Source organism: Monodelphis domestica, chromosome 5 (assembly GCF_027887165.1).
Source record: "Monodelphis domestica isolate mMonDom1 chromosome 5, mMonDom1.pri, whole genome shotgun sequence".
NCBI classification, from domain to species: Eukaryota; Metazoa; Chordata; class Mammalia; order Didelphimorphia; family Didelphidae; genus Monodelphis; species Monodelphis domestica.
The window spans coordinates 105,505,915-105,522,888 of record NC_077231.1 but is presented as its reverse complement, the minus strand read 5'-3'; the positions used below and the strand labels follow the sequence as shown (position 1 = coordinate 105,522,888).

The 16,974-nt window shown below is 35.4% G+C and overlaps 1 protein-coding gene across 3 annotated transcripts in view; it reads left to right on the top strand.

Annotated features, from left to right (window-relative positions):
* ABCD2 (ATP binding cassette subfamily D member 2) overlaps positions 1-16,974 on the top strand; it is a 113,476-nt gene that overhangs the window by 82,200 nt on the left and 14,302 nt on the right. The window contains exons 9-10 of one of the 3 annotated variants that reach the window (XR_008912159.1): positions 6,357-6,441; positions 14,987-15,039. Coding sequence is in view for 2 of the 3 variants with exons in the window: in XM_001367263.5 (XP_001367300.2) it covers positions 6,357-6,441; positions 15,252-15,377 (211 nt within the window). In the remaining variant the exon portion in view is untranslated. Of the gene's footprint in view, positions 1-6,356; positions 6,442-14,986; positions 15,225-15,251; positions 15,378-16,974 lie in introns of those variants that run through there. The other 2 variants (XM_001367263.5, XM_056799010.1) reach the window with 2 other exon arrangements.

Here is a 16,974-nt window from a genome sequence, read left to right as displayed (position 1 = left end):
TTTTCCATAGTTATATATTCCCAAATTTCCTCCCTCCTTCCCTGATGGTAGTCTTAAACAAACAAGTCTTAATTTGAGTTTTATATATGGCTTAAAGGTCACATAACCTAGAATCACACAACACGCCTATATCTGCAAAGCCTAGAGAAACAATATGGTGACCAAAGAGACTCCATCTGACCCCTGGCCACCATCTTTGTCTTGACATTTTCCAGTGCTTTGCACTAGCCACATGTTAACTGCCTCTCAGACTGTTTTCATTCCTCTGCTCTCTCAGTGCTTTTTAATAGTCCCAGTCCTACACCTCCAATATCTCTTTTGCACTGCTTTCTGCACTGGTTCATAGGCTTTCTCCTAGACTAGAACCTATGTTCTGCCTCAGCTAGCCCACCTTACACTGCCACCTCCTGCATCCAGCCTGGACTCCCCCACGCTGTAAGGATAATTTTAGGGTTGTGACCTAATCTAAATTATTTTTGGTTGCCAGGGAATATCCCAAATAAAATACCCAAGTCAGTTTTTTAATTTATGATGGTTTAATTAATATAGAGGGAATGAATTAAGGAGAAGGGAGAGGGAAAAGGTGTAAGATTTCTCCCGCCTGGCCTGTGCCAGGGGGAGTTCAAAGTCATCCGCCACAAGGACCCTGAAGATTAGTGGCTTTTTAAGAGGATAGTGTTTGGAAGGTAAAGGAGGAAAGAATCAGTCTAAACTCCAATAGAGCTCAGTAAAGAAGCCTCACCTGAACTAGGCTACTCCAGTATGGTATCAAGGAAAACTCACCTACCTCCATTTGCTTCTTTCTACAGTGAGCTTCCTAGGATAAAACATCAGCACCTGCCAGGAGGTTAGACTTTGAAAAATAATCTCAAATAGTTTATATATATCCCTTAATGTACTTCTCTCCAACTACTGATACTTCCTAGATTTATTTTTCAATGTTTAGCATACTCCCACTCTCTCATACTCTACCTTTACTAGCAATTCTGAGCCTCTTGCTGCTGATGTAAAAAGCTGTTTCTCAGTTCCCTATCCCCAACAATTTAACATCTTTATTCCATTCTTAAACCTTAATCCCACCTCAGACCCTCAAACCTTCCCTCACACACACACTGCCCCTAGTGTTCTACTTCAACATCTGCTCTGCTCTGCTCATTCCTCCCACCATGTTGTTAGAATTCTTGCTCCTCAACTAATAAGCCACCTTTCATCTTAAACTTTTTCCTTTTTCATTTCTTCCATTTTCTGGCACTCACTGAACTCCCTCCTGATGACACCACGTTCCTGGTCATTCTTTCCAATATTGGTTGTAGTTTTACTCCCATTTCCCAACTGGCACTTCTTGGCAGGGGATTTTGAATATTTCTTGCTCCCCAATGACCCTTCCAGTCTCTCCTTTCACCACTATCACTCAGCAATCTCTCTTTCTTTGAGGATCCTGCTATCCTCATTTATCACCAAATCTAGATCCTTGTGGTTCTTATCTGTTGACCTCCCAAGCCATTCTCCTTTCTTCTTGGATGAATCCAGGGTCTACCTCATCATCTTTTTTCCTACCCTAACTTATGCCTTCTCCACTAAGGATTTCACTTCATATACTTCATTTTTTTTTTTAAAGAGCCCATTCACTAAGAGCTTTCCTTTCCCTTTCCCTTCATTTCATATCATTCATATATCTTTGTACACTATCTCCTCCTACACTGTGGTCATAGATGAAGAAGTAAACCTTCTCTTTGCCAAGGCTGGTGCTCCTTTATGTAGCCTCGATCTCACCATCTCTTATCTTCAACAGAGCATTGTGCTCACTTATCATCCTACCTCTCTCTTGTCTTTAGTCTCTCTCCATATCAATTTTCCTTGGCCTAGAAACACTTCATGTCCACCCTATCTTTAAAAATTTATTTCATCCTACCATCTCCACTTGCTATCATCCAAAATTTCTCCTTATCTAAATTGTGAGAAAGCCATCCATCCTGGGTACCGCCATGTCTTCTCCCCATGTCTTCCACACCCTTTTTCTTTCTGACTTTAGACTACATTACTCAATTAAAACTACTCTCTGCAGTTACTAGGAGTCTTTTCCTTGGCACGTCTTGTGATTTTTTTCTAAGTACTTATATTTCTTGACTTTTTTTTAGAACCATCAGAGTGTTGGGCCTATAGTCAAGAAAAGCAGATTTCAGATTTGGCCTCATAAACTTACCAGCTTTGTGACCCTTATTGCATATCTTTGTTGTGTTGTTATTCAGTCATTTTAGTCAAAGCCTATTCTTTGTGACCCCTCCTTTGGGGTTTTCTTGGCAAAGATCCTGGAGTAGCTTTGCTTCTCCAGCTGTTTTGACAGATAAAGAAATTGAGGCAGAATTAAGTGACTTTGCCCAGGGTCGCATAGCCAGTAACATCATAGGCCAGATTTGAACTCAGAAGGATGAGTCTTCCAGACTCTAGGTCTGACACTCTATACACTGCACCTCTTTGCTACAAATTAAACTTCCTTTTGTTAATTATTCAATTACTTGTGAATGCCTCATTTCCCCCAATATCGAAACTGAATTTGGAGAGCTCTGGCCCAAGAGCCACTTCCAGCATTTGGCTTAGTTGTCAGGATAAGATGAAGGATGTTAATCTTTTTTTCCTGATGATGAAACATCTTCCTCTCGAGCTCTAGTCATGCATCACCAACTGTCTTTTGAAAATCTTAAATTGGAGGCCTTGTAAGAGTCTCAAATTATATATGTTTCAAATAGAATTCATTTTCTTCCCCAAAACTTTCCTATTATTATTGAGAGGGTGAAATAATTAAACTTTGGTATTAGTTGATATTGGTTATTTTAATTTCCTTTTATGATTTTAGTTAAGATTTAGTCCTAGCTGTTAGCATGGTCTATTCACTAAATGAAGCCACCCTATTTTCTTAGAAATTAAATTACTTCAAGCATTAACACCCACTTAATCATTTAGTTAAAGAATAACATTGAAGGGCAGCTGGGTGGCTCAGTGGATTGAGAGCTAGGCCTGGAAATGGAAGGTCCTGGGCTCAAATTTGGCCTCAAATCCTTCCTAGCTGTGTGACCCTGGGCAAGTCACTTACACCCCATTGCCTAGCCTTTACTCCTCTTCTGCCATGGAACCAATACACAGTATTGATTATAAGACAGAAAGTAAGGGTTAAAAAAAAGAATAACTTTCAAGGGAAGAATAATCTTCATTAAATTAGAATATATTTTATCATTATCTAAAGAGTAGATTAAGTAAGAAATCCATGGCCTTTTATCTCCCTTTCTGATAAGCTAGTAGCAGTCCTTGCAGCCCCCAATCCACAAGGTTCTTGGCATCATCCTTACTACATCAAGGCTGACAACAGCAGGACACCAACTAGTCGTTACAACATACTAGAAAGTGTTCATCACAACTTTGTAAATCTTCAACACCTCTGCAATGCCTTCCCTCTCTGTAAATTCTCAGCAAATGTAAACTATAAATCCTCCCTCACCTGGGAGGTTCTTCTTTTTCACCCTAAAAGAAAGCTCTGTCCACCATTGCTTCATCTTGGAGCCACCCGGGGGCTCTGTGGCTATTGATTTAATCTAAAATCTGGACCTATCTGAGATCATTTATTTTAGGAATATCATCTTTCCTTTATAGATAGACATTTTAAAAAATATATTTAATTAATTAATTTAGACTATTTTTCCATGGTTACAAGATTCATATTCTTTCCCTCCCTTCCTCCCACCCCCTCCTGTAGCCAACAAGCAACTCCACTGGGTTTTACATGTGTCAGATAAAGACATTTTTTGACTAGGAACACAATTCTTCTGATCATCCTTGCTTCCAGCCATCCTTTTGGACTCCTCCCATGTACATTCCATGGTCAAATCTTGTTTTTACCTTTATAAAATTTCTCACACATATTCACACAGGGCACCCCCCCACCCCCCATGACCTCTTGCTCGGATCTTGATAATAGCCTTCTAATGATCTCCCTGCTTCTTGTTTATCCATCCTCCAATCCATCCTCCATCCGGCTGCCAAATTATTTTCCTAAACCAGAAGAGGCCACTCCTTTGTTTAACAAAATCTCATTCTCCACGACCTCTGCTATCCAATATCCAATGCTCTCTTTGATGTTCAGAGCCACCCATTGACCCTTCCCACCTTCCTGGCCTTCTTACTCTTCCCCTTCATCCCTGCAGTCCACCGTTTGCCTGGTGGACAAGTCACTAACTCCCATTGCCTAGCTCTAGATACTTAGTATTGATTCTAAGATAAAAAAGGAAGGGTGTAAAAGAAAGAAAGTAAATTTCCCTCCATATGTTCTGCATCCTCACCAGTGTGCTTTGTCATTTCTCAGCTTGAGGAATGATTATTTCTCTGAGCAACGTCAACCCCAGAAGAAACCATCAGGGTTTTGGAGCCTGAGATGCAGCATCTGGGATAGATGTGTGGGAAGATTCTCTCCAGAATTCTTCCTCAAAAGTCTAATGTCAAGGGGGAAGCTGGGTGGCTCAGTGGATGGAGAGCCAGGCCTACATATGGGAGATCCTGGGTTCAAAGCTGGCCTAAGACCCTTCCTAGCTATGTGACCCAGGGCACTTCACTTAACCCCCACTGCCTAGCCCTTACCACTCTTCTGCCTTGGAACCAATACACAATATTGATTCTAAAGTGGAAGGTAAGGGTTAAAAAAAGTCTAATGTCACCAAAATTGGTAAATTCTGGGAAAGAGGTTGGTTGACTTTTAATAATCATTTTGAGTGTCTACCATCTATAAGTCAATATCCATTGTATTGGTATTCCATTCTTTTCTTTCATATAATCAGGAAAATAAAATATTTTTTAAAAAATTAAAACAAAAAAAATTCAGGATCCAGGACAACTCCAAGAGACTCATGACATAACATGCTATCCACCTCCATAGAAGGAACTGACAGAGTTTGAATGCAGATTGAAGCATAGCATTCTTCACTTTATTTTCTCCCTGAATTTTCCTCTGGTGTAATCAATGTTTCTGCTTTCACATGATGAACAAAAAATATGTAACATATGCTAACACCTGTACAAACTATATCATATTACCTGCTCTCTTTAGGAGGGAAGAGGAGTAGAAAGAAAGAATCTGGATTGCAAAATGTCACAAAATAATTATTTAGAATGTATCAACATGTAATGTGGAAAAAATTAAAAAGAAGGAAATATGTGATTAAGAGAGAGAGAGAGAGAGAGAGAGAGAGAGAGAGAGAGAGAGAAAGAGAAAGAGAGAGAGAGAGAGAGAGAGAGAGAGAAGAGAGAGAGAGAGAGAGAGAGAGAGAGAGAGAGAGAGAGAGAGAGAGAGAGTCCTAGAAATGATGGGAGAAGTTAAGAGAAGAGACAATATTCTCAGTCTCATTCAGACCCAAAGAGAGACTTTCAGGTCATATCACCCAGGCAGCTCCAAAGGTTTAAAAAAAAAACCCTAGGATTATCACGAGGAATCCTCTACTTCCAAGAGTTCTGTCTCTTCAGTTGTTCTGTGAGTTATAGGCATTGGGAGGGTCCAGAGGGAGTGGGATGTATCAGAGCAGAAGGTTGTTGACCTCCAGAAAGTGGATAGGGAGAGTATTCCTTACCAACAAGGTGCTCAAGCCTGTTCTTCATTTTTTTTAATTGAATTAAATAAATCCCATCCTATAACTGAAAAAAACAATAATTTGTTTCTGCTTAAACAGATCTCCTGGAATCTCTTTCTATATTGATGCTTCCTCCTCTGGTGTTCTCTTGGCATTTTCTTGGTTCCCTTTTCATTTCTGGGCTTTGGATTACTCCCAGGTCCAGTGTTAATACTGCCACCACTATTGTGCTCCTGGCCAGCCCTGATCCAGAGACTTTGCTATCTGTTTTCCTAAGATGCCCTGGGTTGGAAAAATGTCTCAATGGGATGTTTTCTTGTTCTCCCCAACCAGAATTCAATCTGGTGTTATTTTTTGAGGTTGTTGTGGAAGAAGAGTGTTGGGAGAGTGAGGCAAAAATCCTCATTCTTGCTCCTTCATCTTGATTCTACCTCATTTGGGGGCCTTTTGAAGAACTAACTTCACCATAGATAGTTTTTGAAAAAAAAAACTATATTAAGTGGAAATTTGAAACCATGAAATTGCTTTAAATGACTTTTGAGACCTTATAGATAAGTCTCAAAGAAGAATGAACCTTCATTTTTCATTACCAAAATTCTGTGCATATACCCTATATAGAAATATCTTGTATTTAGTATGATAACAAGTAAGCCCCGCAAATACCCCAGGAAAGGAAGCCATTGTTAGTGAGAAATGAAATAAAAATTTTAAAAATAAAATGTGATTTTTCATATGTTATTTTGCCAGGGTGGGATGCTGTCATGGATTGGAAAGATGTACTCTCAGGAGGAGAGAAGCAGAGAATGGGCATGGCTCGGATGTTCTATCATAAGTAAGCACCATATATCATTTTACTCATGCATTATTGGGGGGAACCTTTCAGTGTAGCATCCCAAGCATATTCATCTATGAAATATAAATGACTGTATGATTACTGTGTCTCCAAGCATAAGGTTATACCAATGAGGCTTGTGAATGTAACCTTGAACTGGCCATGTGGCCCTTGGCTAAGACAAACTCATTAACATGCTCGGACTCAATTCCCTGGGAAAGCGCGGTTTGCAATCTACATGCCCAAAGGTGTTCCCTCTACCTTGCCACCCAATCTTGATTGTCTATACTTTGTGATGTGGCTCCTACGTGCTTGGGAGTACCGCCCAAGCAGGACAGGATTAAATTCAGAGGCAAACCCATGAACTTCCTCTTGGCTTTCTCTCCCTTCCATGGAGCTCCACTGGGCTCCTTGATGACTATGTCTCTCTCTCCTCTTGACCTTCTCCTTCCCTGAGGCTGTAACCATCTCGGCCAGCATTCCCTACCTTAATCTCCTCATCCACCTTGTGTTCCTTTGTACTCATACTCTCCTATCAAAGGGAGTATCATAGGGATTGCCTGCCCTATCCAACCACTGACTTGTCCGTGTCTTTCATTTCCACCCTGGTTCTCGGTTCCTACCTCTCCTCGGGTCCCATCACAAAGGTGAGCCCCTTCCCTTGTGGGACCCTGCTGGTCAGGGAAGTCCATTAAGGAAAAACCCCACATTCAGAAAGGAAGTTTAATAGAATGTGCATTCCTTAGTCAATGAACAACAATTATTTAAGTACCTACTATTATGAAGCACTGTGCTAGTCACTGAAGCTACATCTGGTCACTGAGACTATATATACAGAAGTAAGATAGTCTCTACGCTCAAGAAAATATCATTTTCCTGGGAGTTGGGGGGACTACATATTCACTAAACTAATGAAAAAAAAAAGCAAAATATGTACAAAATAAGCACAAAGTGTTTTTTGGTTAGGTTAACAACTAGGAGAAGAGGTCAGGAAAATGCTTCCTTAATGAGATAACCCATAAGTTGAACCTTGAAGATAGAACTGAGAGAAATTGGCAAAGGATTAGATACGAAGAATGAGTGAGAGGGAAAAGTCAAGGATAACTATGAGATTTGAACCTGAGTGACTGGAAGACTTGCTGTTCCAGAAACAAGAAGAAACAGAACAATAAAAACAGAAATAGTAAGTTAGCAAGATGAATGTGTTTGAGGGTAAAGATAATGGGTCCTGATTGGGCACCGTGAATTTAAGTTGTCAGTGGGACACATTCAGGTGCAACTGTCCAGCCAACTGTTGGAGCTCAGGAGAGGGATATAGTGTTCTAGCCAGGTATATAGATGGTTTCTGTCTTCTGCAAAGAGTTCATTGAATCCTGTGGAACTTTACTGATGGACTTCCCATTGATAATCTTTGTCATTTGCCCTCCTATGAATGAAATAAGAAGCATAGTTCTTGCAGTAGAAAACTCTCAAGATCACTCAAATATTGCTCTTGCTTCTTGATTGTTTTCAGTTCCATGAGGTACCTGATTTTGTTATCTTCCTGCCAGTTTTTTAAAAACTCAAATTAATTCCACTATTTTTTAGAAAACTAGTATGAAGCAATCTGAATGGATAGAATTGTATAATTGATGATAATATATAGTGTTGCATTCTTGTCTAACAAAATGAGTAATGTTTCAGTCACCTTTAGGGCAACTATAAAATCACAACACAAAACAGCACTTAGTTGACTAATTTACTTGATACTATTAATTCATAAGATATTTCACTTTTAGTTTGTTGAGTATATTTTGTTCCATATTGTCTTTTATGTCAGGAATTCCTAACAATTATTTTTTTTATTTTATTCCTGGCCTTTTTATGGGGTTCATATAGAAAATGACCCTGGGACAAACCACTATCTTGAAATTAGCTCATTGATATTTAATATTCTAAGAACCATTGCATAGGCAGAGAAGAATCTTCATTGTGGGGTGAAATCATACTCATTCTCTGTGATGCAGTTGAAAGTATCTTTAATGCGACTCAGATAACAGGTAGAACAATGGAATGAAATGCACTTCGTTCTATTACTATGAGACTTGGATCTTCTCTGCTAAGTGCCTATAGTTGGAAAGTTCTTCACTCTGTGTAGTTTGGAGATTCTGAATACTTGATACTACATATCATTTTTAAATTTGCCACTTCATTTCAAACGTAAAAATGTTATTTGATTTCATGTCTGTGGAGATGTAGGGTTAGAAAAGCAGAAGTGTACTCTGCCTAGGTGGCAAGTACACATGTGAGGCTTAACCAAGCCCCAAGGGTAAGGGACTGGCATCTAGATAGAGCCATTTCTGTCTCTAGAAGTCACTTGGGGACAGGCAATAATTGAATTCCTCAGCATGTAAGGAGAATGAGATGGTTTTTTTGGTTCAGTCCTCAGAGAAAGTACTATCAAATGATAAGAAATCAGAAATGGACAATTGGGGAAGATCAAAAAGAGACTAGAATTACCAAAGATACCAGGATGAAGAAAATTCAGGTAACATAATTAGCATAAATAGAAATCAACAGGGAACTTCTTAATTATATAAGGAATCTCTAAATTAATCTAAAAAATCTCTGATAAATATTGAGAAAAAGGAAAAATGAATCAATACCTGATGAAGCAAAAGATTCTGTGGATTCCCAAGAGAACATGAAATGACAGCACTATGCTTTCAATGATTTGAGAGAAATAAGGATGAAAATAACTGATTTCCTAGCCTGAAATAATTGGGAATTTAGAAAAACTTGAATTCATGATGACAAGTCTCAGTAAAGAAAAATCGAAAACAAGTGATTGGAAATGCAAAAATATAGAAGTAAAGAACAATCTGAAGAAGAGAAGTAAAAAGCAATAACGTTAAAAGATCCCCAGATCTGAGTCAGAGTAGTCTTGAAGACAGGATACATAAAGATAATATAAGGATCATGGGAATCCCTATAAAAATAAGAAATTAAAAAGTCTAAACAGCATATAACTAATACAAGAATTTTAATAACATTTCATATTATTAGTATAATATTACAAACATGATTAATTAAAAAAATAACAGCAAAAGTGCAGAGAAATTCTGAATACATAAAATAGCAAATCAAAAGAATACATAAGTTATTTCCTAGAGGGGAAAAAAAACCCCTATACTCCAAACTCTAAGTATCAACCAGCATTTGAATCAAGTGATTAAGTACTTATTATATGCCAGGCACTTTTCTAAGTACTAAACACATGGTAGTTAAGTATAATAATTCAGATGACAAGCAGCAACTCTGTAAGAGAAGGGAGGAAAGACCTTAATATATAAAGAAATGGAAATTAAAATTTTATTTTTCAATTATTCTGCATCCACCAGAAACTGTAAAATGAAAGGGAATAATGTGCTCTGAAGAACAGAGGAACTCAAGATGCAAACCACAGAAGCATACATATTAAAGCACAGACTAATAATCAATTAAAAATATGAACTTCATGCCCACTCTGGGAGGAAGGACGAAAGAAGGGTGGGAGACAGTTGGATTATATAACTTTGGACAACTTATGTGGAATTTTTATTACATGCAATTTGTAATAAATGACATTTAAAAAATAAAATAAAATAAAAAGATGAACCAATAAGAGAGGAAATTGATGCATCTTTACTCAAAAATAATAACAAAAGGTCAGTCATGGATAGATTATTTATTTTTAAAACACTCCAGAAAGAAGACATACAAGAAAGATAAATAAGTGCTATAACCAAGTACAGGTCAAGGGATGAAACAATTACCTCAGAAACAAAAGGGGAAAATAACTTATTAATAAAAAGACACTTGTGGGTTTGTTTTTTTAAGCACAACAGAAAAATCATGCAGAAGTTTCTTTCTAAAAGTACATAAGGAGATAAGAGTAAAAGCAGAACTTAACTAGGAGTGATGGTAGAGAAATAGGTCTGTAAATACAAAGATTAAATCTGACAATACCCATCCTAAATAAGAAAGAATATTTTGTTTTTGTTTTTGTTTTGTGGAAGTAAACTGTAGAATAGGAAAGCTTATAAAAAGGTATGGAAGAAGAATGAGAGCAAGGAAAGCATGGCATATCTTGCTCAAATCAGTGTCAAGAATTGAATGAAAAAAAATTCCAGTAATCTCTCCCAGAAAGAAAAGGGTGTATGGGAGAATGAGTGAGGCAGCAAAAAGAAGGAATTGAAACTGGTGGAAGGAAAGGGGGAAATTTCAATTAACTGATGTGAGAGACTTTAGAACACTAGGGATGTATCCTTTAATGGGAGATGGGAAATTCACAAGAGATAGAATCTATAGGAATTTGGGGGTGGTCAGAGAGGCTTCTTAGGAAAATATTGTGCCTCAATGAAAAGCATTCCACCTCAAGAGGAAAAGAAGAGCTCTTGAGGTAAACCAGGATATAGAATAATGTGAAAGTATGGACACAGAGAGGGAAAATTTTTATGGCAAAGGAAAAATGGTCATGGGAAAGGCAGTGAACCATACAAGGAAATTTCTCATCATGGGACAGTACTTCTCTCTATCTCATGCAAGAATTGATACTTCTCAGTCATTCACAAAAGAAAAATGGAGTAGAGAGCAGGATCTACAAGACTCATAAACTTTAGAAGAGGGAAATTAAAACAGGCAATTTAAAAGCTTTAATTCCATGAGGAATACCAGGTCTAAAGAAGGAAATTATAAGACTGTGAATCAAAAAAAATAAGTCTAGAATAGACAAAGAAAAATGGATAATAAAGAGAAAGAAATCATTTACAGAAGGAGAATATTTTTTAAAAGTTAAAAAACAAGTTCAGAGAGAGAAGAGGAAGACAAATTCTATTTAATCACTTGAAAGAAGGACAAAGGGAGAAAATAGATAAGCAAATAAAAATAAAAATAAAAGTGAATTAATAAATGAATAAATAATAACTCCAAATCTAGGGAATGAAGTAGAAATAAAAAGGAAGAATGGATTTGAAAATTAAGGAAAGAGATCTTTTGAGAATAGGCTTGCCTTAAAGTAGATTAATCCAGAATAACTGAAGAGACAAAGTATTTTCTTCACACAAGAAGAGAAACAAACTAAAAAAAAAAACAACTTAATTGAACAACAAATATTGGAGGCAAATGGAGGAAAATATAAATCTAACCTTTACAAATTAAATGTGAATATATTAAATAATCCAATAAAATGCACAGGAATGACAATTGAATAAAAAAAAACTCCACAATCTTTTGCTTATAGGAAAAACACATAAAAAGCAAAGGCATAGTGTAAAAATGAAGGATTTACTATGCATTAGATGACCCCCCCAAAACAAGAGTTGCAATCATGCTATCAGACAAAGCAAAAGCAAAAATTAAGATATAAATAAGAAAGCTATAGTATGTTTAAAGGGAACATAGACAGAAAAGCATTATCAATTTTAAACCTAAATGCTTTGAGCTATTTGGTAGCTAAATTGGTTTAAAAAATTAATTGAATTTAACATGAAAATAGAAGTCTTTAATAGTTCCCTTTTAGACCTGGCTGAATCCAGCAGATAAATAAAAAAGGAAACTAGAATTGATACTATACCTAAAAGACTTGTGACATCTTTTAAATATAATTACTAAAGATTATAAATATCTCTCTCTATATATATAAATATAAATATTTCTCAGCACAACATGGAACTTTTTATAGAACTGATCATGTATTAGGGCACAGAAATGTTGCAATATATATATAAAAAGTCAGATATGGTAAACACATCCTTCTGTAGATCATAACATAATAAAAATAGTTCTAATTTTTGGGAGGATCAATAAAGACACAGATACAAAAGAAGACAACAATGAAATTCTAAATATTAAATGGGCCAAAAATAATTCAGAGAAACAATAATTATATGATGCAAAATGATAAAATAATGAGACAACACACTAAAATTTTAGTAATGCAGATTATATATTTCTTGAGAATAAAATTACCTTCCTAAATATATATATTTAAAAATAGAAAGAAGAGAATTAATAAAGTTAACATGCAATATTTAAAATTAAAAACTAATAAATTCAAAATAAGCACAAATGAGGAGATATTGAAAATTAGAAAAATAAAGTAGAAACAAAAAGAGTATAAAATTATAAAATTAAAGTTGCTCTCTGAAAATACTTTTAATTCAATAAATATTTAGCCAATGTGATTAAAAAGGAAGACAAAAAAAATCAAGTCAATAAAATAGCAAATAAACAAGGTGAAGTCATAAGAAAACCAGTAGAAATAAAAAGAATAATCAGAACCTGTCACTAATGCAACCTATTTTATACTAATAAAACTGAGAATTCAAAAGAAATAGAAGAATACCGCCCCCCCCCCTCTCTCTCTCTCTCTCTATATATATATATATACACATACATATATATATGTACTTTCTCTGATTTCTATTTTGCTATAATTTGGATGAAATAGGTTTCTCTGTTATTAATTATGTGAGTTCATTGTGGAACTGATATTTAATGGGCAAGGGGGCAAGTCTTGCCTATGAAGCTCAGAGTCCTCCTTCATCTCAATGGAAAAGCAATCAGAAGTTGGATTGAACTGAAAAACCTTATTCCTCAAATTAACATTATATAAGGAAGAAGATAAATATAATCCTAGCTCTGTACTGCCTCATCCTAAGGAGATAAAAATTGTTCTCTACTCCAATCTCCCGTTTCTCCTCCTGACAGGAGGATCATATATCTCTTACAGCTATGGGTAGAAACGTATTCTTAATCAAATAAGAGTATAAGGCAATTACAAAAGACAAAATAGATAATTTTGATTACTGGAAAATGAAAAGCTTCTGCATAGACAATATCAATCTATTTAGGATAAGAATGTCAAAAAAATCTTTGTATAAAATTTTTCTGGTAAGGGTTTGGTATTCAAGATATATAAATTATTAATAAATATATGTTAGACTAATAATCCTTAGTAGGTAAGTGATCAAAAGTTATGAGCAAATGGTTCTCAAAAGAATTGCAAAGTATTCACAACCATATGAAACAATGCTCCAAATCACTAATAATAAGATAAATGCAAATCAAAACAACCCTGAGATTGTACTTCACACCCTGAAAATTTCTGAAGATGATAAAAGATCTAAATAGTCATTGCTAGAGGTAGAGGGAGTGTTGAGGTGGAATAACAGGTATACTGAAACATTATGGTTAGTGGAACTGTGAAGTGGCATAACTACTTAGGAAAAAACTCTCTCTGCCAAGGCAGATTGTCAGGTTTGCTATGTCTTTTGGTTTAGAGAGTTTCTCTGGACACTGGAAAATTATATTTTTTGCTTCATGTCATACAGTCAACATATGTCAGAAGCAGAAATTGAACTCTGCATAATTCTGAATTGCAGTTGCACTGTTTAACTTCTCTTGAGTCCAAAGCAGGTATATAGATAGTCGAAAAGATGATGAACTGGAAGATACATATATGTTATATATGTATCTTGAAGTACTGAACACTTTTAGAAAGGATGGAGAGTGAAGTAGGGGAAATTAATAACCAACCGACTCTGGAAAGGGTGATCAATATAGATAGAGTTAACCTCACAAAAGGAAAGATTAATGTGTGATGGGTCTGGGAAAGGTGGTGGGAAGTGAGAAGTATGCCTACTCTTCTTTCTAGTTCAGTGCTTCATAGCCCAAGAGGGAATGTGCATACACTCCTAGAAAGGGATAATACAGGGTGAAATCTTTTCTGGAGAGCCAAGTACCCATGGCTCTCAATATCATGAGATTTAAGGAACATTGGAAGGAATGGTCTACTTTCTAAAGTCTACTTACTAAGGGTAAGTTTCTTAATAATATAAGGAATGTTCCAGAGGGCACAGTGGAAAATGGGCTTAGAAAAGTTGCATTGGGATATAGGAAAGGAATCCATAAGGTGGGTGTGAGAGAAGTTAGATATATGTGCCCAAATTCAGTAAGTCACACAAGTTGGGATTCAAACCCATGTCCTCTGACTCCAAATCCAGTGTACTCTTTCGTTAAAATCAACAACTGTTACTTGCTTTATTTTCTTTCTCAAATCACTGCCACAATTAGTATGCAACATGTAGCTAAAATTCAGAAAACAAAAGAAGGATAAGGGCCTGGATTTTCTCTGTGTTTTAGTTGTGATTTGTGGGTTTTGGCTTTTTGTTTTTCTCTTTGAAAACCTTAGTCCACAAAATACTACTTTTATGTTCCTATCTTCTAGTAGGTTTTGATTTTTGATAAAGACCATAGAATTGATAAACAAAATTCAAAACCAGTTCTTTGAAAAGGCCAACAAAAATAAGAAATATTTGTCCAAATTGGAAGGAAAATTAAATTAAAAAATAAAAATTAATGAAACAAAAGTTTAAAAATGGAGAAGAAATAAAGCTTAGCAGAACCTACTATACAGTTATATGCAAGCAAAACAGAATTTTAAAGAAATAGAGGCTATATGCAAAAATATATATACCAAAATTATCAAAATAACATAGAGACATATTAATTTATCTAATTTCAGAAAAGAAAACTGAACTGGCTTTAAAGGAACTACTCAGAGGAAAGCAATATCCTGATCCAGAAGGAATTGTAGGAAAGTACTTTCAAACTGAAAAAATACTCAATACCTACCTATATTAAACAAATTCTTTTAAAAAATTAAGAAAGAAAAACTCTACAAACTACCTTTATTAGAAGAAAAATGAAAATTTAAAATTTAAACCTATTGAATGTAAAAATTATGTAATCAAAATAAAAATTATTAACATGTTATTTTTTTTTTAAAGACCTAAATATGCACTGCTGGATGAATGCACTAGTGCAGTCAGCATTGATGTTGAAGGGAAGATCTTTCAGGCTGCAAAAGGTGCTGGAATATCCTTGTTGTCAATTACACACAGACCTTCTCTTTGGTAAGTTCTTACAAAGGTTCCAAATTTTATGCCTTTAATTATTCATTTTATTTTCAGATTGTTGATTAATCAAACACCCAAAGAATTGTGTTGCTACAATGTTGAGCACTAGAGGTCAGGTATTATGTATAATCATTCCTGTTACTTAATTTTCAAATTTCTGTTAAGATGCACACTGATGACCAGGATGAGATTCAAAGTTCTTTTCACACACAATTTTAAAAAGGTTTTTGAGATTCCTAGGTGGTGTTCTTGAAATCACTACATGTATGTGTTCTGAAAAGAAATTAAACATGATGCTTTTTTTGAGATGATGCATATTAGATATGGGAAAATATGATATAGCCTTTTAAGAAAGGATAATTGGCTAATTGGATAATTCTCTAATCTTTACAAAGAAAAAAAGTCATCATCTTCCAAATTTCTAGGTCAATATTCAAAAGAAATATGTTGCTCCTCCCCGCCCCAATGTAACTGGAAAAAAAGAAAAAAAATAAACTTTCCCCCCCAAAAGTTAACTATAATATAATTTTCTAACCAGAATACAAAGGATTTTATTAGTTTTTTTATAACTGAATATTCTCATTATTCTTTTGTTTGTTTCTATTAATTTATCATGAAATAGGATTGAATAATAACAAACTTAAAATGTACTCCATGGATAAAGTCTTCAAAAAAATTTTGTTATTAATATATAATGATATATGTATAATATAATAAATATAAATATATAATTATATAATTAATGTCATGATTTCTTTGCTTGCCCATTCCGGTTCATAATTCAAAAGTTTTTTTCTTTATACAATTCTAGTAACTAAGGTTGTTTTAATTGCCTGATGTTCCCTTTTTTTCCAGGAATGTTACACCTCTTATCATCTTTTGGCTTCAATGTACTATGATAACTGATTGAATTTAATTCCCCCAAAACTCTTTGCCAGAACAATTTAAAGTTATATCACATTGATAGGAGCTACTTGAGTTTATTCCTGAAGACCTCCTATCTCTGTGCCTTGTGGAAAAAATATTTTTAATTTTATAAAGTATTGGGTATACAGAATGCTTCAATTCAAGTTAAGCCTCTTAAATTTTTCTTATTTGAGATCTTTTCTCTTCCCATGCTTCATTCCTAAATCCACATCTTTCAGAGCAGGGATTTCTGTGGATTTTGTGCTGGTAAAAACAACCATTTGGAGATTGATATAAAGAGGTTCTGACAAATTTCCTAATAACAAATCCTTCCCCAAACTCATTTGATACCAACTTAGGTCCAGTACAGAACAAGCAAATGTTTAGGTTCAACTTCTCTGTGGTAGATCAAAAAATATTTAGCTTATATTCCTGCCTTTAATCCATCCCTTGGTCAATATATCTTCATACATCACTCTATGACTTAAAATCCTTCACTACATTTAATGTGGTGGTACATTCCTATAATCCTTGATGTTGGGGTCACTGAGCTTTGCAGATATTGTGAGCCTGGGAGGCCAGAGCTACAGTAAAATTGTAGCTAGTCAGAGTCAATCTTAAGTCTGGAACCAATATGGTGAGCTCCCAAAACTGGGGAGCCAGCGTATTGCTTATGAGGGGGCAAAAT